This window comes from Thamnophis sirtalis, unplaced genomic scaffold (genome assembly GCF_051295495.1).
Source record: "Thamnophis sirtalis isolate CommonGarterSnake01/CBP01778 unplaced genomic scaffold, rThaSir2_p1.2 scaffold_1, whole genome shotgun sequence".
Lineage (NCBI taxonomy): Eukaryota > Metazoa > Chordata > Lepidosauria > Squamata > Natricidae > Thamnophis > Thamnophis sirtalis.
In genome coordinates this window covers 24,848,595-24,868,994 of record NW_028261381.1, presented here as the reverse complement: position 1 = coordinate 24,868,994, position 20,400 = coordinate 24,848,595, and the positions used below count along the sequence as shown (strand labels likewise).

Genomic DNA, 20,400 nt, shown 5'->3' with positions numbered 1-20,400 from the left:
ACTTTTAATATCCACTGTACACTTCCAATTTTTTAATGGAAGAAATGTATTGCACTATATAATAATTAGGTATTGGAAAATGCTTCAGATATGAGAAAATACTTCAGATTCTTCTAACAGTACTTAAACTTTGAATGTTTCCAATAATTGAGATCTTTTGCAAGTGTTTCTAATTGAGTGTGTTATAACCAAACAGTATTTCCTTTTAAACAAATATGCTTATGATTTTAGTAACCCTTATATAATACCCCTTATATTATTTCTCCATTTAATGGCAAATTCCTCATTGATTATGCTTTCCAATCTTAGCTTAGAGTTTTAGTAGTTCTTTAAAGACAGTTTATGTGGGGTAAGATTCCCAAGTGATATAACCATAACAGGACATCTAAACAGAAAGATATTTAAAAGAGACTATAAGAAGGTTTTTTTGATAAAGAATATACTTTTATAACCTATTTTCAATAAATAACATACTAATATTTCGCTTGAAACACTGGAAGTGTTTCTGAATAACTTAGGGCAGTGAAGTAATGTTCCTAGGGGGAGTCTATTTTCATGTCTCACCCAGCACAGTATAATAAATCTGATGTTAGATTTTTCTATTCATCCATTTTCAATCTCTTTATCTTAGGAAGACCAGGATGGTAACCAAGGTGTGGGAAAGTGCAAGAGAGTAAAACTAAGTACCACCACCAAAGGTATATACAGTAAATTGTTTGTTGGATACTTTATAGTTTATAACCATGTTTTACTCTACTGGTAGTTTTGAGCTTCCATGGATGAAGGTGAATGTGCTTTCAAGATCTGTAATGTGTATGATATTATAGAAGCAAAAGTAAGTGCATATATGTGTGTGTGTTTGTATGTATGTGTAAACAGACAGACACAGACAATCAGTCAGTCCGGTTATATATAGCCTGGGTTCAAGACCTGAAGTTTGCACAATGGGGTGAGCTTCCATTACCTGCCCCAGCTCCTGCCTACCTAGTGGCTTGAAAACATGCAAATGAGGATGGATAAATAGGTACCACTTTGGTGGAAAGTAACAGTGTTCCATGTGCCTTTGGCATGTAGCCATGCTGGCACATGACCAAGTAAGTAAGTAAATCTTTATTACGGTCAAAGATCAGAAATACACATTAGTTTTTACACTATGTTAAAAAATACTGACATTAAGATATAATTAAAAGGTATTGACGTTAAAAAAGGAAAATAACATATGTTGTCAGATTGTTCGGGTCACTCCCTGGTTTACCTGGGTGCAACTCTGTTAAGTATAGGAGTAAATACAATAGTCCAAAGATTGTTAGAGATATGTCCAGATAATTGGTACAAGATGATAACTATACTTCTGTAGCCAATTTTTTTCTTATGGACATTGCAGCAGAACAGAACTTTGCAACTGCATACGTGGTAACCAGGTTAGTGTCCTGGAGGAGAAAGCCTAGATAAAAATTGTCTGCCCTACCTGGCAATCTCTTTAATAAGGGGAGAATATGTGCACATGACCAAGGAAATTGTCTTTGGACAACACTGGCTCCCTTGGCCAAGGATCAGAGAAGAGCACCATGCATGGTTAACAAGGAAACCTTTACCTTTATTTTACTTATTCATACACACACCCCTATACACACACTTTTGCCTCTATAGTATTTCACATATGAGCAATATAGACTGATTAGAAGATTTAGTGTTCCTTATTTTATAGTTCTATGCATTTTCGAATCCCAAGAGGTAAAATGGCTTAGGGCATAGTTGGATAAGCAGCTGTCCATTAGCTGTATGTAACTTTTCTGTCCTATTGACATCACTAAAATTCATCTTTTTTAAAAACGAAACTTTTTTCTTCTTCCTTCAAATGTTACATCAGAAAACTGACTTTAAAACCCCCATATCTGGGAGGGGGGGACCATTAAAATTACTTTTTTGCCCCTCCACACTGTCTGCAGTCTGAAAAGAATTTTAAACTGCAGCCATCATTGGAAAAAGTTGTCTTTTGCTAGATTGCCTTAACAATTCTGTTCCATGCCTCCCAGACTCCTGCAGTCAATTGGCACACCAAACTATTGCAAGAAATCATAGATCTGTCTATGTTTTTATGATCCACATATCATTCAGAACAGGAAATCTTCAACCTGAGACTATATGTGCCTCAGCATTCGTTCCCCTGCTGTTAAAATTTACAAATTATCCATTTTCAGTGATGTTGTTTATTACTTAATTCTTGATAAAACAGAAATTCTACATCTTGAATAGGTATATTGTGCTTGTTTTAAGTTTGGCTATTCACTTCGGAAGGAAAAGTGAATAAAAGAGATAAATAGTTTCCTTTTGTCCAGTACATGTTATTGTATTGCCACCACACCTGTTAACACTGTCAGAGACCTTCCCACCCATCCCCCAAAGAAATACCTTACAGCTACGAAAACTCTTTCAATCCAGACCTTTCTCTTCTATTCTGACAATGAACAGAAACTTCTGGGGAGAGGAAAATATCAAGATGGTCCTCATGACTGTAATTGAAACTCTGCCTCTTGTACATTGTGAGCAATGTTGAGACTTGTGTAAGAGAGGCGGGGTTTCAGTTATGAAGGTCCAACTGCGATCTTGACTTTTTTGACAGCCCTCTTCCCCCTTACAGATGCAGCTGTGTAGTACGCATTCAGTGATTGAGTAGAGTCAGGAGCATTGGACAGCCATATGAAATCTTCTAAAATATGGACTTTTCAAGAGATCTTGGTGTCTGTCTCAAAAATATCCAGATAAATTTTGTAATCTGTTCTCCATGAACCCTTCCATCTAGCTTTTATTCTCATTTTTCTACAGATCAGTCCATCATGGATGTTTTGAAGCATAAATGTTTTCTAGAAGAATTATTATTTTGGACAATAAAATACGAATTTCCTCAGAAAATGGTAACTTTCTTGCTCAACATGCTTCCAGATCAAGATTATAAGGTATTAGCGTATTTCTTCTTTCTTTTGACCTGACAATTTGACAGTGATTTGTGAAATCATTTGTAATAGTCTAAGGCTGTTGTTAGAGGCAAATGTCCAACAATTTAACACAATATTCAGGATACTAAGAGAAAATAGTATAGAAAATAATATGGACTAAATTGCAGTAGTTTAAAATATCAAGATAGTGTTGAAAGAAGTCAGAAATGTTTTGAACAATGTTATGAGTTGGCTGGAAGTAAAAATATAATATCTCACTGGTAGATCTCTATTTCTATTTCCATTAAATATAATTATGAACCTCTTGATTTATTCAACCACTTCTACCAAAAATATCTTCTTTCAGGCCAGCTCTTGTAAGAATTAAAAAATAGTGTCATTCTCCCTGTAACCAGAAATATAGAATTTAACAGAGGACTAGCTGTGCAACCAAATACTATTGTACATCAGGAAGATTACAAATTAAGCAAATTAACCCAAATGTTTTGATGTAAAAATGAGCTTATTGGAAAAGATGGAATATGGGAAGCCTAAAGAAAGATAGTATCATACAGAATTTGTATAAAATCAGTACACTCAGCCTGATTTAACCAGTTACAGTATGCATCTCTTTGAGAAGAATTGTTTGGTTTGAAAACTTGTTTAAAATGTATTGTAGATAAGATGACCTAAGAGAAATTAACATGGGCCTCCTGGTTGGATGAATTGGGCAAGGCCCTCTTTGTGCCTCTTATTCTTCTAGAGCAGTAGTCTCCTTGTTTTATTAAATGTGAACCATAAATGAAAGTCCTCCTCCTTTTGGAAGGCTGATTGTTGCTTTGCCCAGTCAAGCCAACTGCTCCATTTCTGACATCATAAAAGAACCCTCCTTGTTATTGAATGATAAAAGCTTGATGAGTTTTTGCTAGTTATATGTGAGAGATTTTGGGGAAACAAGATAAGAATATTGTTTAATCAGACATGGCATGGGTTCTTTATAATGCATTAAGCTATGAAAAGAATGATTTACATTTTCTGTGCTCGACTTCCATAATTAACGGGACTATAACTCTTAATACTCTAAATTCTAGGAATACTTATATTCACACATATATACATACAAAATTGTACGGACTTTGTCATTTTTTTGGTAGCATTTAAAATTTAAGGCTGTACTCACAATTGAAATAAGTGTGAAGAAAATTGCTGTATAGAAGTATCTTTATATGAGACTGCTTAACAATGTAACCTATTTTAATGTATATTTTAATTGATTATGTCATTAAGCTGGTGTTGATTCTTAGCAATAATATGGAGTGATCTTACTTAGAATAATTAATTAAAAATAAAGTAAAGTTGTTGCTTAGTAATTTCACATCTACTTTTTTGGCTCTTTAAAAAAAACATAATGCATTGTAATTTATTGGACCAGGATCTATCTATTGGAAGTTCTGCTAGTCAGTTAACTGAACTCATTGAATTGTATTACTTCTTGTTTATTTGTAAAGCATATTTTATCTTTCTGCTCATTGTACAGTCCCACTACATTAATATAATGTAGGTGCCAAAATTTTAGGTGACAAAATATACCTAAAAATTGAGTTCAAATTACACATGGTTGGGCTTCTGGGAGAAATAATTTGGAGAGAGACTGAACAATTATATTCTCTATTATCTCTCCATTTTATCTAATTTAGTTTGATCAGAGGCTATTTTAAACCAATACTTGTGCATCCTGACACTTCATTACAGTTAATAAATTTAAACTTAATCTATATAAGATTAATGTTCTCTTGTTTTATCTATTTAATTTGTATTTACTGTATAAATTTGCCACAATTCCAAATGATCTTGGCTAGCGTACAGCAAAAATGCAGAACAAAACAGAAAACATAAAAAGGACACAAAGCTTATTTAAAAGGTAATTTAAGAAGATAAGAAGACAGGCACCCTTAATAATCAGTCAGCTCAGGCTAAAGTCTAAATGGAATAAAACTGATTTGTTTATGGAATGTCAACAAAGTGGAGTCTGAGCATACTTATGGGTGAAAACACGCTGCTGTTTTGCCCACATCCAATGTTCTTCCCAAAGAGAGGCTAATGATTGAATGAATATATTTAGCTGGCAAGCATTGTCTGTTACAGCCTTGTCTACGTTTTGTAGGGCTTTAGAGATAATGTTTCAGAAGCTTTGGCAACCAAATTAATTACTTGAATTTAGATGTAATTCTATGTTGGCATATTTTCCATCTATGAGTTTGCTACATTTTATGCTGCTAGTAACTCGTAGACCATCTTCAAAGACAGGACAATATACTGCATATCATGTTTCAGCAAGTCTAGATGGGTGATGATCAAGATATGAATTACAAAGGTCAGGGCATTCTGGTCCAGGTAGGGTCACAATTGGCATAGCAGCCAAAAGTGGGAAAGAGTCCTGGCCACTTTCTCCACCTGTTGATGAGCAGATGTTGTGAATCCCAGTCAAGAACAGCTTCTTTTAGGGATAACACAACCCTGTCTGTGTGAGTACCAGGTCTACTATTATGTGCCCAGATGCTTATCAGCAGCTAGCAACTACCTCTTGGTAGGACTTAATCAAATTTATTTTGCTTCATCCAGATTCCTACAGCCTTCAGACTGATTCAAGACCTTCTTGGTATTTCTGAATGGGGTATCCTTATCCCAGACTGATGGCTGATTCTTTACAGTGATTTCATGTCGATGTTAATTTCTCCTTTGCTGATGAGGGAGAGCCTTGAGCCTTATGGAACTCAACATTGGATTTCCCATAGACTTGAACAGTTCCCTTCCATTTTCATCCATATTCATCAGTCAAAACACTCAGATACAACCCCTCCTCCCCTATCAACAGAGACCCCAGCTCCCAACCTTTGAAAGAGATCCAGAATTATTCCATAGTAAATAGTATTGAATGCTGTCAAGAGATCTAATAGAACCAAGCAGGGTATATTCTTCCAGACCGTCTAATGCTGTTTTTGTGCCTGAATTCTGAGTCTTCTAGGATGCTCTGTAACTTGTTCCATACCATCTTCTCAGCATCCTTTCCTTAAAAAGGCGAATGTTTCCTAGGGGGCAAGCATGATCCTTTCCTATAAAGAAGTGTTAATAACCTCCCAGATCTTCCCAAAGAGGGAATGCCTTTCTGAAAATCTTGCCAAGAAAAGTACAGTTTAGTCCAGGTAGTTACTAGGAGTCAACATAGGACTTAAAGGCAAAAAGGAAAAAAACAACAGCAAAGCAGAAATAAACAGACAGACCCTGAACAAAACTGCAATCTACAAATTGCAATCTACAAATGTAATTAAGTGCAGAGGAGGAAGGTTTTTCTGCCTTGCAGGACTTTCTGTTACTGAGTAGTTAATGCTCCTTCACTGAGTGGCGTTTAAAATATTCCTTGGGGAAGTGTTATATTTCTGTAAACAATTAGAATTGCAATTTGCAATGTGAGATTTGAGGGTCACTAGAAGAGCTTCCAGGGACACAATGGCTCAGTGCCTAAGACACTAAGCTTGTCAATCAGAAGGTCGGCAGTTCAGCAGTTTGAATCCCTAGCGTCACGTAACGGAGTGACGTAAGCTCCTGTTACTTGTCCCAGCTTCTGCCAACCTAGCAGTTTGAAAGCATGTAAAAAGGCAAGTAGAAAAATAGGAACCACCTTTGGTGGAAAGATAATGCCTTTGACATTTAGTCATACTGGCCACATGACCATGGAGACGTCTTCGGACAGCGCTGGCTCTTCGGCTTTGAAACTGAGATGAGCACCGCCCCCTAGAGTCGGGAATGACTAGTACATATATGCGAGGAGAACCTTTACCTTTAGAAGAGCTTCCACTGCGAACATCACTTTTAATTAGTTTAGGCAGGTTAAGAACCTTTCTGGACAAAGAATTTTGTTACTGCTATCCACTCTTTGGTAATCTTCTAACTAGATTACTGCAGTGGAGCTGTTCTTCAAAATGGTGCTAAAACTGAAGAAATTGAATCTGGAAAGAGGCTGGATATTTCAGCAAGGCAGCAATCTAAAACATTCCTTCAAGTCATTCATGAAGATCTTCCAAGAAAGAGAAGTAAAGGTTTTGGAAAAAGCCTCATAGTCCCCAGACTTGGAGCTTATTGAAGATTTATGTGGAGATCTCAAATACACAATGCATGTAAAGAGTCCTAAGAATATTTTTGAGTAGAAGAATTCTGCAAAAAAGACTTGTGGGTGGGGGTGGGGATAAACTCTAAATGCAACAATAGACAGACTCTTAGCTGGCTATAGGAAAATTTGGAAATGTTTATTTCGCCAAAGGAGCTGCTACAAAATGCATATTAAAAGTGTTTCCAAATTAATACCTGTCATATTAATTATTTTCAATTTGTAATGAACCGCAAACAAATAGTGAGCATGTACTGAAATTTGCAGAAATACGTTGCATTTGATCTTATACTTTAGACAGTAAGGTTCCTACAAAGCAATCAAAATCAAAGGGTCAATGGGACTAAAGAGTTCATTTTATTACTACTACTTTTCATAATTCCGTCAATTAAATTAGTATTTAATTATTTTGATACATGTATAATAAGTATAGGGAGGGGGATCAGTGAATAGTCGGAAAATTCTTGAAGGGATCAGTGAGATGAAGAGTTTGAGACTCCAAATATTGTAGGTGTGTCATGTTTAGCTAAAAATTATCTGCAACATATATATAGAAACACTATATAAAGTATTTTTTTAAATTTTATACTCTCCATACTAATATAGTGGACAATTTGGCTCCCAATTTTGAGCAGTGGTGTTTTTCCACTTGTCCTTTATTTTTTAACAAATATATTTGACATTTTTAAAATTTATTTTTATTCATTAAATTTATATGCTTCTCATCTCACTATCAAGCAATATATTGTCTTTCTCTGACCACATGACCGTGAGAGAATTAGATATCAAAGCTTCCTTTCCATGTAACAGGGTGGCCTTTGAGGTGAAGTTGACCCCTTTTCTTATGACTTTTTGAAAAGCTTGTCAGACCTGACTATTTTGAAGGTAGGAATTGAAGGATAGAATGAATTATAATGTGGTCTTCATTGAGAAATTGTGCTGTGGATATTGTATTTTGAGTTGTTATTGTTTTTATTATTGATGTTTGATTTTTATAAACCTCTCAAAATCAGCCAGATTGGTGTAAAATAATTGAAGCAATACATACAGTGCATACGTACTGTGACATATATGAAAAGAGCAAATTGTAACACTAATATTTGTTTTATACATTACAGATTGCTTTTACTAAAACATTTGTGCAGCATTATGCTTTTATTATGAAAACACTGAAGAAAAGCCATGAATCTGATACCATGTCTAACAGAATCGTACACATTAGCGTCCAGCTATTCAGCAATGAGGAATTAGCACGCCAAGTGACAGAAGAATGCCAACTGCTTGATATTATGGTTACTGTCCTTCTATATATGATGGAGAGTTGCCTTATTAAAAGTGAGTTACAAGGTAAGTGTGTATCTTGCTTTATGATAATTTTTCTCATTTGAACAATGCTGTTCAAAATTGTTGGATTTTACTTCTAGTAAGTCCGTGCTAGGTGGAATTAAGGAAATAGAAATCCATCACTTGTTGAGGTCATCATGTTACTTTCAGAATATTTAAGAGACTTGGATACTGTTCTGTTCTAACATTTATACTTTCAATCAAATGGGTTCTGCCCCATGTGAAATGATCCAACTTCTCTAGTTAAACCTTTTAAGCAAGTAAAAAGGATTCTTTTCTAGTCTACTGCACAAATACATGGAGGCACAGCTTATTATCCCATTTCCTTTCTAAATCTTAAGCACCTGGTTACTCTGGTTTCTGTGAATAGGTTTCCAAAATAGCCTGGCAGTAGCTTTGCATCACCAAATTACGAAGATTTCCTTTGATGGGAAGGGATTTTCTTCTGTCGGAAGTCTGTTATGAGCTGCATAGGATTAAAAAAGATTATGGCTAAGTATGGCTGTAATCCAACCTCATTCTTTTTCATCATATACCTATAGCCCATGCCTTTTCACACCTGATGAAGTTGCAATACCAGAAGCAGAAGCATGTTTTACTGAAGTATTATCAATAGCAACTTCTGTCTCAGCATTGTCCACTTCACATTGTTTCAGATAGAAATATAGAAGGCCTATGGACTTTTTCAGATGTTGCTTTCAGCTATCTACCTCTTAGTATCATCAATCCTAATATAGCTTTTGGGGACCATTTCAAACATTCCTCTGATTGCTAGTATTTATTGGAGATGTCTGAATATTGGCCATCATCAAGCAAGGATAAGTCAAGTTTGGCCATCATTGAGCAAGGATAAGTCAGGTTTGGCCACGAACCCCTATGGATTACTCCCTCTTCTCCCATTTGAAGTAATGTTGGAAAAGATGCTATTAAATCCATCCCACTCATTGATTGGTTCAAAGAGAATTTGCTATTGGTGTACTATCAGTACTAAAGTAGAATAACAGCATGTTTTCTGTCTCCCTAGATATCCTTAATATATATCCCTTTATCTAACTATTGCATCTTTAACACATTGTTAACATTTGCTTTTACTTTTAGATGAGGAAAACAGTTTACATGTAGTTGTGAACTGTGGAGAAGCACTGTTAAAAAACAATACTTACTGGCCACTTGTCAGTGACTTTATTAATATCCTTTCACATCAAAGTGTGGCTAAGAAATTTTTAGAAGATCACAGGCTACTGGTAACATGGATGAACTTTGTGTCATTTTTTCAAGGTATGTGATACTTTCATTTCATTTCAAACACATTATTTTTGAATAGAGAAACGGTTTTACGGAACATTTTCAAACATATATGGAGGGAGTTTATAATGATTATTTTTCAAAAGCTGTTACAAATATTGTAATTAATTGTAATTAATTAATTAATGAAGTTAATTGGCTTCTACAATTAGAACAGTATTCCAACTGTTGTAAGATCAGTTTGCATTGAACATGGGCTGTAAAAGGATTAAGCTTCAAATTTTTATTTTCTGCTTGGCCATTTTCCTTGCTTTTAATGCTTATCCCACATATATTTGACTAACTTCGTTGTTTAATGCATGCTTGAAACAGTTTTTTGTAAATAGCTAGCAGCAAATTTATTGAACAGTGTGAAACATGCATTATTATTCATAGCTAAAGTATACAATGTTGTCTCAATCTTTTAAGGCATGAATTTAAATAAAAGAGAACTTAATGAACATGTTGAGTTTGAATCCCAGACGTACTATGCTGCTTTTGCTGCCGAACTTGAGGCCTGTGCTCAACCAATGTGGGGCTTACTTTCACACTGCAAAATCAGGGTAAGTTGAGCTATGGTTCCCCCCTCCCTCCTGTGGATCTTTATGATTGGGGATGCAGTTTGGTCAAATCAAACATCAACCTGTGTTAAGTACTGAATCTTGTGATCCGTTGGGCCAATACACTATGTTATTCCAGTTGGCCTGAATATCTGATCAGAAAGAGCCATTCAGCCATAAGACACAACTATAAGAAATGCAAGCCAAGAAAAAAGAGAATATATATGTGTGAAGAACAAGTTTGCAGTTTTCCTGGAAAATGGATAACTGTTTCTTATTTTTCCTGAAATCTGTAACACTTTCTTGCTTTCTTCCTTGATTCCAATATTGGCATTGGGCTTTCCTTTAAATGCAAATCCTCTTTTTGTTCATGGAAGGAATTAAGAGAAGCAGAGAGGGTGTCCCCCCCCCCAAACTTTTCATGCAAAGTCCCTCTCCCTATCTACAGTAGTGTAAAGAAGGTCCTTTTGGGGGCAACCCAAAGAGCCGAGGTGGCGCAGTGGTCAGGGTGCAGTACTGCAGGCCACTTCAGCTGACTGTGATCTGCAGTTCAGCGGTTCAAATCTCACCGGTTCAAGGTTGACTCAGCCTTCCATCCTTCCGAGGTGGGTGAAATGAGGACCCAGACTGTGGGGGCGATATGCTGACTCTGTAAACCGCTTAGAGAGGGCTGAAAGCCCTATGAAGCGGTATATAAGTCTAACTGCTAACCTTTCCAACCACTGTTAAGTGAGAAGTAATAGCAAAAAAACCCCACCTCTGTGTTTAATCTTCCCATGAGTGGAGCTCTGTAAATCCAAGGCACATTAGGGAAAACAAAAAAGAAACATGGAAGATGTAGCCTTCCTGCGTTTACCTTACTACGTCTTTGAAATGCTACAAGTCTTTGTTTTTTTCAGTCTGTGCAACATTTGTAATTCACTTCAGGAGACGCAAGAGTACACACGAAATGTTGTTAGATACTGCCTAGAAGCACTTCAGGATTGGTTTGATGCAATCAACTTTGTAGATGAGGTGGGTATATCCTGTATATTTAATTTGATATTTGAACATCGTATCATACCATATAATATCATATAATTTTGGAATTACATGTAATGATGTTTTTCCCCTTTAGCCTACATTTCTTGCTTACCAGTTCACCTTTAATATTTTTTTGGGCGCAATTCAGAATTTTCTGCCCTCACAAATATTTGAAGGTATAAATTCTTTGGGATGTGCTGAAATTGAGATGAGTTTTATCCTTGATATTCAATTAAAAATATAGACAATCAATATTTAGGTAAATCAGTAATATGGTTGTAATTAGAGTTGGTGGGTTGTCTGTGCAGGGAGCAGTTACACATTGCAAGCCATAGATCCCTTTGGAAGATGTTGTGACTTCTATTGCATGATTTGTAAAGGATCTTTGTTAATGAAATGACAAATACACTCGCAAAGCTCCCCCCCCACCCCAATTCTTACATGGCATTTATCCTTACTTGCCCACTATCAGATTTTCCCTTCAAATTCATTTTTATGTTACCAAGTACTTCAAAAACACATTTTATGAATTGAATGTTTCAGAAAACATCGATAAGGTGGGGACTCAGTGATCTTGATTTTCAGGGCAAAATTGAGTTCTGACTATGAATGTTTCCTCAAGTCCAGAAAACTATTGTCATAATCCCCAAGTTGAATTTCTTACTAATAGTCTAATGTCCTTTTTTTGCAGCCTACTCCTAATCAGGTTACGTTTCATCTCCCATTGCATCGCTACTATGCTATGTTTTTGAGTAAGGTAGGTAAATCATTTTTGCAGAGTAAAATTGGACATTCTACAAGTAGATTACATGAGGATAAAATATGCACTTACTTTATTTTTAGGCTGTTAAATGTCAAGAGCTAGATTTAGATTCTCTTCTTCCAGACCAGGAGATGTTGATGAAACTAATGGTTCATCCACTTCAAATTCAGGTAAATGTTTTCTTATCTCAGCATACTATTATGTAAACTTTTGAGAGGTGTCAAATAGTGATCACTGATGAAATTTTATAGACAGAGTATTCAATTTGCCTAGGATTTACTGGAAGCAATTGATTTATATGAATGAAGGCGAATACACGTGTCCCAGCATAATGTTACAGGATCCAATCTGGATTGGTCATTGGGACCAGAGTTTTAGTCTTTCAAGCTTTCAGCTTTGGAGCCCATCCTCAAGGAACTTCTCTCTAGCAGAGTGTGAGCTGTTCTATGTGGGGTACTACAACAGGCACTATAAATACCCCACACAGAACAGCTCACACTCCTTGGAAGACTAAATTGTTTAGTCTAAATTGCAATTGTTTTATAGCAGAATGTATGACTCTAGCTGTCCAACTTGAATGTATTTATCAAACTCTTGTCACTATGTCAAAGCATTTTTATTTTATTATGTTTCAATTTATATTTGTGTTCCTAAGGAGCACAGTAAAGAAAGACAAATTGCTAGATAATGGTAGTTTTCAAGAAACAAAAGCATGAGAGAACTTTCAAAGGAAATTAAATACAAGAAAAATAGGCAAGGTACTATCAGGACTACCACTTTATTTTATTGAATGTTTAAATTTATTCTAGGAGCTGAAGATGGCAATCATTGCACTAAAGCATAAAAAAGAAACTTAGATATGTTGCTACTTTCTTGATATAGCATGCATATGTGGTCCTAAAAAGAACAAATATTTTCATAGGTTTCAATCCTGATGGAGATCTGCTGCAAAAACTGTATAACTCAATATAAGAATGTATTTTCAGAAAATAAAAAAACACACACAGTCAATAGATCACATGCTTATCTACAATTATAAAATATAATAATGTGAAAATTGTTTTCCTTTTCCCTCACATTTTGTAGGCAAGCCTTTCTGAAATTCATAGTAATATGTGGGTAAGGAACGGCCTGCAGATTAAAGGACAAGCCATGACATATGTGCAGTCTCACTTCTGTAATTCTATGATTGATCCTGACATTTATCTATTACAGGTAGGTCAACGCTCTCTTTGACTCCATTGTTTAGTGTTAGTACATAATTGAATATGATAACTAACATATGTGTATGTGTGCTTTTTCTCCGAAGGTTTGTGCTTCTCGACTTGACCCCGATTATTTTATTTCCTCAGTTTTTGAAAGGTAAGATGCTATTATTTTGTATAAAAAAATAATCTACAGGTAGTCCTCATCTTACAACAGTTCATTTAGTGACCATTCAAATTTACAACGGCATTGAAAAAAGTGACTTATGACCATTTTTCACACGACCATTGCAGCCTCCCCATGGTCACATGATCAAAATTTGGCGGCTTGGCAATGGACTCATAGTTATGATGGTTGCAGTGTCCCAGGGGGGTCATGTGATCAACTTTTGTGACCTCCTGACAAGCAAAGTCAATGGGGAAGCCAGCCACTTAATAATTGTGCTACTAACTGCAATGATTCACTTAACAACTATGGTTAGAAAGGTCGTAAAATGGGACAAAATTAACTTAAAATGTCTCATATAACAACATAAATTTTGGGCGCTATTGTCGTTGTAAGTCAAGGACTACCTGTATTTATTCTGCTTGTATACCAATAAACAAAAAAAGCCAATTTCCAACAAATGTACATCCAGTTAATATGTCCGCAGTACACATTTTTAAAATTGCAAACTGTATAGATGTGAGGAAAAGAGAGAAACTATCTAGACAAATTTGAAACATTCAAAATAGAGCTGCTCCCTAAACCTTTACAACTACATTAAACCATCAAGTTGGCAACTGAGTTGCGGTGGATATAAAGATTCCCATCACTGTGTTAGCATCGCATGGTTCACGGTTAAAAAAAATGTTCTTAATTTTTTCTTCTAATCACTACCTCTCACACAACTCTAGAGTTCCAGTGGAGAAATGCTGATTTACAGAAATAATTTCCCATTAAACCTTTCAAAAGAAAATAATTCATCTAGAGGCCTATTTAGAAAGGATATTTCTATAATACTGAAAATAATTATAACAATTTGGAAAGCTGTTCCCATTGAAAACACAACAAATGGGAACATCTCTGTCAGCCTTTCCACTATTTGGAAACACGACCCAGTGAGCTAATTCTGCTTTACTCTTAAGGCTACCTTAAAAGAATCTTGCAAGTCTGAAAGTACAAATCTTCCACTGACTCTTTTTCCAGTTTCATAAGTTAGGGAGGATACTTAGGGAGTTTCTTTATCTGCCTGTTATACACCTGTGCCCACTCTCTGGTTGTTCTCTATGCAACACCCCTCCCCCCCAGTCTATCACTTCTCATACACCTGTACACCTGCTGACATTCTTTTTCAGCCTTCTATTAAGGCGTCACCCTGTACTTAACTCCTACTTATTTTCAAACTTATGTAATCAGAAATCAGCTCATTCATTTTGGCAGCGGTTTGGAATTTGTTTACCAGATTAATTCTGGGATAACACAAAAATAATGTATCCAGGAATTTCCATTGTATGGAACTTTCCACAGTCAAAACAACAACCAATCCCATTCTCAAGAAGAAATTTCTTAAGTCAGAAACTTGTGTCATTGCATAATCTATGGTTGTAGCCATCTCATAAACATTCCTTCCAAATCCTCCCCTCACTAGAGTTTGGTAGAGCTGAATGTTGGATCTTTATGCCTCTATAGGGTCTTCTGGATGTCAATCTTTGTCATTGATTCTTTCTCCCATATAGACTCTATAGGTTGTTTAAAACCTAGTGGAGTTCACTACATTCCTACATAGGTTCGACATAGAGGTATTTCTCATCACAATTGGGATGGGAAACTCTCACTAAGTCACTAAGATGGAAAATCACATGACTATGATGGACTTCTATAATTTTCCATTTGGTCATTATGTAAATTACCATGTTAAATAAAATACTATGTTCCCACAATTTGCAGTTTTATTTCTACATTCTCCATTAACTCTGCTTTCACAAGCTGATTAGGAATCATGCAAATGGCAATTACATGACTGTTGTAAATGTGCACTGGTTGTGAAATGCCCAAATGATGATTACATAACTAGGATGCTTTGACAGTCATAAATGCAAAGATTTTTCACACTTTTTTTAACCACAGTAGTAATTTTGAACAGTAACTAAACAAGACGGTGAGTAAGCGACAACTACCAGTATCCCAGACTTGGATGCCTCAAAACATCAAATAGTACACTGGTCAGAAAGTGTCTCTTAGTTTGGGAGAAAGAACGTATCCCAATGCACATGTTATTTTGACTGATACGTTTCTTTAGCAATATAGCCAACTTCTTCTAGGCTGTTTTTTTTCTTGCTCAGGGTACCTTTATAGAGGTTCCTCTCAAATTTCTTGCTCTTAGCAATGGCAAAAAGCTAAAGAAAGATAATCGGCAAGAGTTTAGTTACTTGATTTTCTTGCCTTCATAGATGTTAGGATTATTTAGGCCATGCTTGCCCTCTTCATAGCAAATTGGAAGAAGCCTTCAAGGTATGTCAGCCAAGTTCCATTTTCTGTAGAGTACAATGGTGGAAAATACAAGATAGGTCCAAGACATTTTAGAAAAAGGATAGCATAAAAGGGATGCTGACCTTACAAATTAAGCTAATAATGTTGTTTGGGGCCTAATTCTTTATATAATGTATAGAATATGTTATATGATAGCACGAGTGTATGATGGCAGGATTTTCTACAGCTTCATAACCCTCTCACGTTGTTAGTAAGAATAGATTTTTGGGTCGCATGAATTCAAAGGTTTCTTCAAACCCTTGCACTCTTACATTTCTGAATTTGTCTTTGTTTTCCTTTTTATCCCTATAGGTTCAAAGTGGTCGATCTCTTAACAATGGCTTCCCAACATCAGAATACAGTGCTAGATTCGGAGCATGAGAGGTCAATGTTAGAAGGCGCTTTAACCTTTCTTGTCATTCTTTTAAGTCTACGTTTACATTTAGGTGAACTTGGAGTCTTTTCTTCTATGCTTTAGTTTTTAGCAGCTTATTTATGCAAGTGTCCGTAACACAGACCTTAATGAATTTTAAATTATGGGGTAGGGGCAGATAACTTATAGTAACAACAGGTACAAACTATTTGGTAACAATTTATTTTCTTATTTCTTGCAACCTGGTTAAATATACATTTTTTATTTTTTACAAATGATTGCTATAGTAAAGGCATAGTTAAGGAAGCCAACATGTAATTCTTAATTTGAGTGGCCCATTGTTATGTTTCATGGGGCTAGTTCCCAGGTAAATATGTGCAGCATTATTGTTTTGATCCTTAATCTTTTATTACCTATTCTAGTTAAAGACTTACGAAACTGGGGAATTGTAGAAAATTGCCTTATTCAAGCTTGGGCCCCAATGGGGGAACACCACAGTAGAGGTGGTTGATCGATGAACAAACCTGCCCTTGCCCCATTTTTCATTGGATCGTAGTGATTGGCTTGTTTTAATTTAGTTTGTTATTATATTTATCTTCATCTTTAACGATTGTAAACTGCCCAGAGTTAACCTTGGGGTAAGATGGGTGGTCAATAAATTTTTATAAATAAATACTGCATCAAATCAGTTGTTTCATTTAGTTCAATGTTTTCAACAGTCTGTTAGGGATAAAGGCAGAAGTATTTCTTGACTTTGCTTGGACATCCTGGAAAAACAATCTGGTTCTTCTTACTTAGTTTGTTTTGTTATTGATTGAGACCTTTGAAGTCTCCAGGATGCCTGCAACAAAATAGCCAACTTTTCTTTCATCTCTGGAAGAGAAGATGTTAGTTTATTTTCTAGCTAGGCAGATGAATACTACCTGTTACTCCTGCCGTGCACAACCAGATAGCCAGATCCAACATTTCTTTCTGGTTTGGCAATGGGGGAGCAGTCTACTCTCTAAACTTTAGCTAGATTGTAGGGCTAAAGTTAACATTAGGATTATTCTATCCCAACTCCAAACTACCAAAAAAAAAAAAAAAAGCTTTGGCTTTTCTTGTCCTACTTATTTCCATAGAAGGGTGAAATCTAATGTCAGTTGGAAAAATGATCAGTAATGGCAAAATGGTTAGCGTTTGCTCTACTTGAGCTTTTTATTTTTCCTTGTCTTTATTAAGGAAACAGTTCATTTCTGATGATTTAACAAAATTCAAGCTTATGTTGGACCAAATGATCAAATGCATTTGCATCAGACTATTCTTATACTGTATATGCCACTGCATTCATAAAAGGTCTTTTGAAGTATTGACTCATGCAGGGATTTATTGTTAATAAGTAAAAGTTAATTGTTTAGATAGTTCAATCAAATTTTTATTATGGTCATGGAACCAGCATAATGAAGATGGGATAGAAACTATTTTTAAAAAAACTAAAATATATAAAAAGTTAACACGGCATTTAAAAATACTGTAATTGCACATGTGATCCGTTTATTTATATTACTACCATCTAAAACATATGAATCTTGGCCAATAACAAAGAATGAACACATATAAAAAGCATCATAACAAAAGGAACAATAAATATAGTAGCTGAGATAAATCTAATCATCACAATCAATATACCTATGATACAGACTCAACTTCAAAGTCCCAAGCTTGGTAACAGTTGCTTTTTAAATATCTATTTTAAAAAAAAAACTGTGTGTGAGGGATTTTTTAAAAGTCAATAATTATATAATGTATTAACTATACAATGCCTTAATAACTTGAAATTAAAATCTGGAGAAAATTTCCCACTAAGTAGCTTCTCCCCTCCCCCCCCCTTTTAAATGTTGGTATCAGCTTGAGGAGAATGTTAATTTACGATGCATTTTATATATGTGTTATCCAGAAATAAGCCTATATGATTCAATGGGACTCAATGTCTAATAAAGGTCTCTTACATGGAACTGGGCTTGTAATATCATACACGTGTATTATACTTGGATTTCTTCAATATACTTTAGGCCATTTGAACAGGTGTATCACTTAGTTAAAAAGTTGCATAGTAAACACAAATCTTTTATTTTTAGTGTTTGAGTATACTAATTTCCCTATCAATTTTTCCTAGGAATGACAGATGATGAGATTTTAAGAGCCGAAATGGTAGCTCAGCTCTGCATGAATGACAGAACTCATAGTTCTCTACTAGACCTTATATCCTTGTTATATGAAATTATTTGATTTATGATTTCAGGCATTCTGTTGCATTTTGCTTTCATTTATTTTACAAATAAAATTTTTGAATGTGTGCTGGCTATATCAAGTTAATCCTTATTTGTGGCTAAGCTTTACATACAAAAACCACATTAATCTTGGATTAAAGTTTAAATGTTTGTTGTATTACCAGGTTGGCAAAATGCTATCAGCAAGGCAAGTCTTTCTAGTTTTGATGTAAGAAATCTATCACACTTTATCTTCGCTTCTTTTACAATTTGTTTCTAAAGAAGTGACACAAGATTTAAAACTTGTTTATATTTTGGCATTTAGATAAAGTGCCTTGACTTCGTTGGGCTTTGAATTCTGTGTAGGGGTAGAGGGGACCAGGACAAATAAGCATATATCTTATGTAATTGATAGTTTGAAGCATAAATCTGTTTAAAAGTTATGCAATATATACAAAGAACCAGAAGAGTGCAGTATACCATTATTCTTCTAGCTATGTAAATTTGGCTATTTAAAGATGTACTACAAATTTAATTCCTGTAATCCTCAAAAGACTAAAATGTAAAATTAGAATGGGATTCTAATTTAAATGATCTAATAGAGACCTCTTGTGGTGAAATTCAGTATTTTCACAAGGTCATGTTGATAGGTTTTTCCTCCTAAACAGATAAATACAATGTTTACAGGCAAACCTTGCTGCAGAAAATATCTTCTTAATGATTGCTATTGTCTTAACCAAATGATAACATTCCAGAAAATCCTAATCCTAAAAGTGGCATTATTCCTGGAAGTTTAAGTTTTGAATCAATGCTGTCGGCTGTGGCTGATTTTAAAGCCCCTGTATTTGAGGCAGGGGGTTCCATGCAGCAAGGAATGTATACACCTAAAGGTAGGATAAAATGTATTAATGTACTGTACATTTGCAACTTATTTCAAGCAATCTACAAAGTTCAGAAATAATTCTATTTCATTTTTAACACCAGTTATATAGTTTTAATTGTACAGAATGTTTGAATGATATGTGCTTTTGCTTCCTTAATCACTTGATTTAAAGAAACAGTATGGTTACTTTCGATGTATAAAAAACAATATAACGGATAATAATGCTCAGTTTTAATATTGGGGAAGAAAGGTTGTGACAGTGGAGATTGTGAGGAAAAACAAAAGTGCATTCTGTCACTGATCTATCTATATAGTACATACATAGCTATATATTAAATTATAATTATATATTTAATATAGTTACATTATGAATTTGTGCACATTATGAATTATAAAATTACGATAATGAAATATTCATAATATAATAGTAAATATGTTCTGATTCTTTCTAACAGCTGAGATCTGGGATGAAGAATTTGACCCAGTCATGGTAATTCTCCGAACAGTTTATCGCAGAGATGTACAGTCTGCAATGGATAGATATACTGCATTGTAAGTGGAATATGTTCTGTGTCATAAAAAGGAAGACCGTTATATAACAGAAATAGGAAGCTGTTAACTGGAATTTCTCTCTCTGTCTCTTTGTGTCTCTCTGTCTTTATCTCTCTCTCTGTCTGTCTGTCTGTCTCTCCCCCTTTTTCCCTCTCTCCCTCTGAATTAATTAATTTTCTGTTTAGGTCCCTTACAGAAAAATTTAAGGAGGCAAAAAAACCCCAGCTTTCCTTTAATATAGGCTTACCAATTAAAACTAGCCATCTTCAAGCTAATGGCTGAATTTTTAATTTATCTTTTAACGCTGGTTTGTTGGCAGCAGTACTCTGCTTATTCAGGAAAATAGACACTTTGCATCAGAAATAGTAACAATAATTGTGGTTTTCTATATTATGTTAGTGCCCAATCTAGGTGAATTGCATGCAAGCTGCTTCTAAATATAATGGGATATTTCTTGTGTTTAAACCAAGTACCAGAGAAATAATCTGCGAATATATGCAAGACTCAGTATTGCATGTTGAATCAATTGTGGCTGGAATATAGTCAAGAGA

The 20,400-nt window shown here is 35.1% G+C and overlaps 1 protein-coding gene across 1 annotated transcript in view; it reads left to right on the top strand.

Annotated features, from left to right (window-relative positions):
* UBR3 (ubiquitin protein ligase E3 component n-recognin 3) overlaps window positions 1–20,400 on the top strand; it is a 94,413-nt gene that overhangs the window by 18,490 nt on the left and 55,523 nt on the right. The window contains exons 6-19 of the mRNA XM_087709251.1: window positions 632–698; window positions 2,827–2,957; window positions 8,220–8,448; window positions 9,544–9,723; window positions 10,159–10,292; window positions 11,217–11,303; window positions 12,004–12,069; window positions 12,156–12,245; window positions 13,162–13,290; window positions 13,385–13,437; window positions 16,105–16,238; window positions 18,321–18,406; window positions 19,163–19,304; window positions 19,753–19,849. Of these exons, the coding sequence (XP_087565377.1) occupies window positions 632–698; window positions 2,827–2,957; window positions 8,220–8,448; window positions 9,544–9,723; window positions 10,159–10,292; window positions 11,217–11,303; window positions 12,004–12,069; window positions 12,156–12,245; window positions 13,162–13,290; window positions 13,385–13,437; window positions 16,105–16,238; window positions 18,321–18,406; window positions 19,163–19,304; window positions 19,753–19,849 (1,625 nt within the window). The remainder of the gene's footprint in view (window positions 1–631; window positions 699–2,826; window positions 2,958–8,219; window positions 8,449–9,543; window positions 9,724–10,158; window positions 10,293–11,216; window positions 11,304–12,003; window positions 12,070–12,155; window positions 12,246–13,161; window positions 13,291–13,384; window positions 13,438–16,104; window positions 16,239–18,320; window positions 18,407–19,162; window positions 19,305–19,752; window positions 19,850–20,400) is intronic.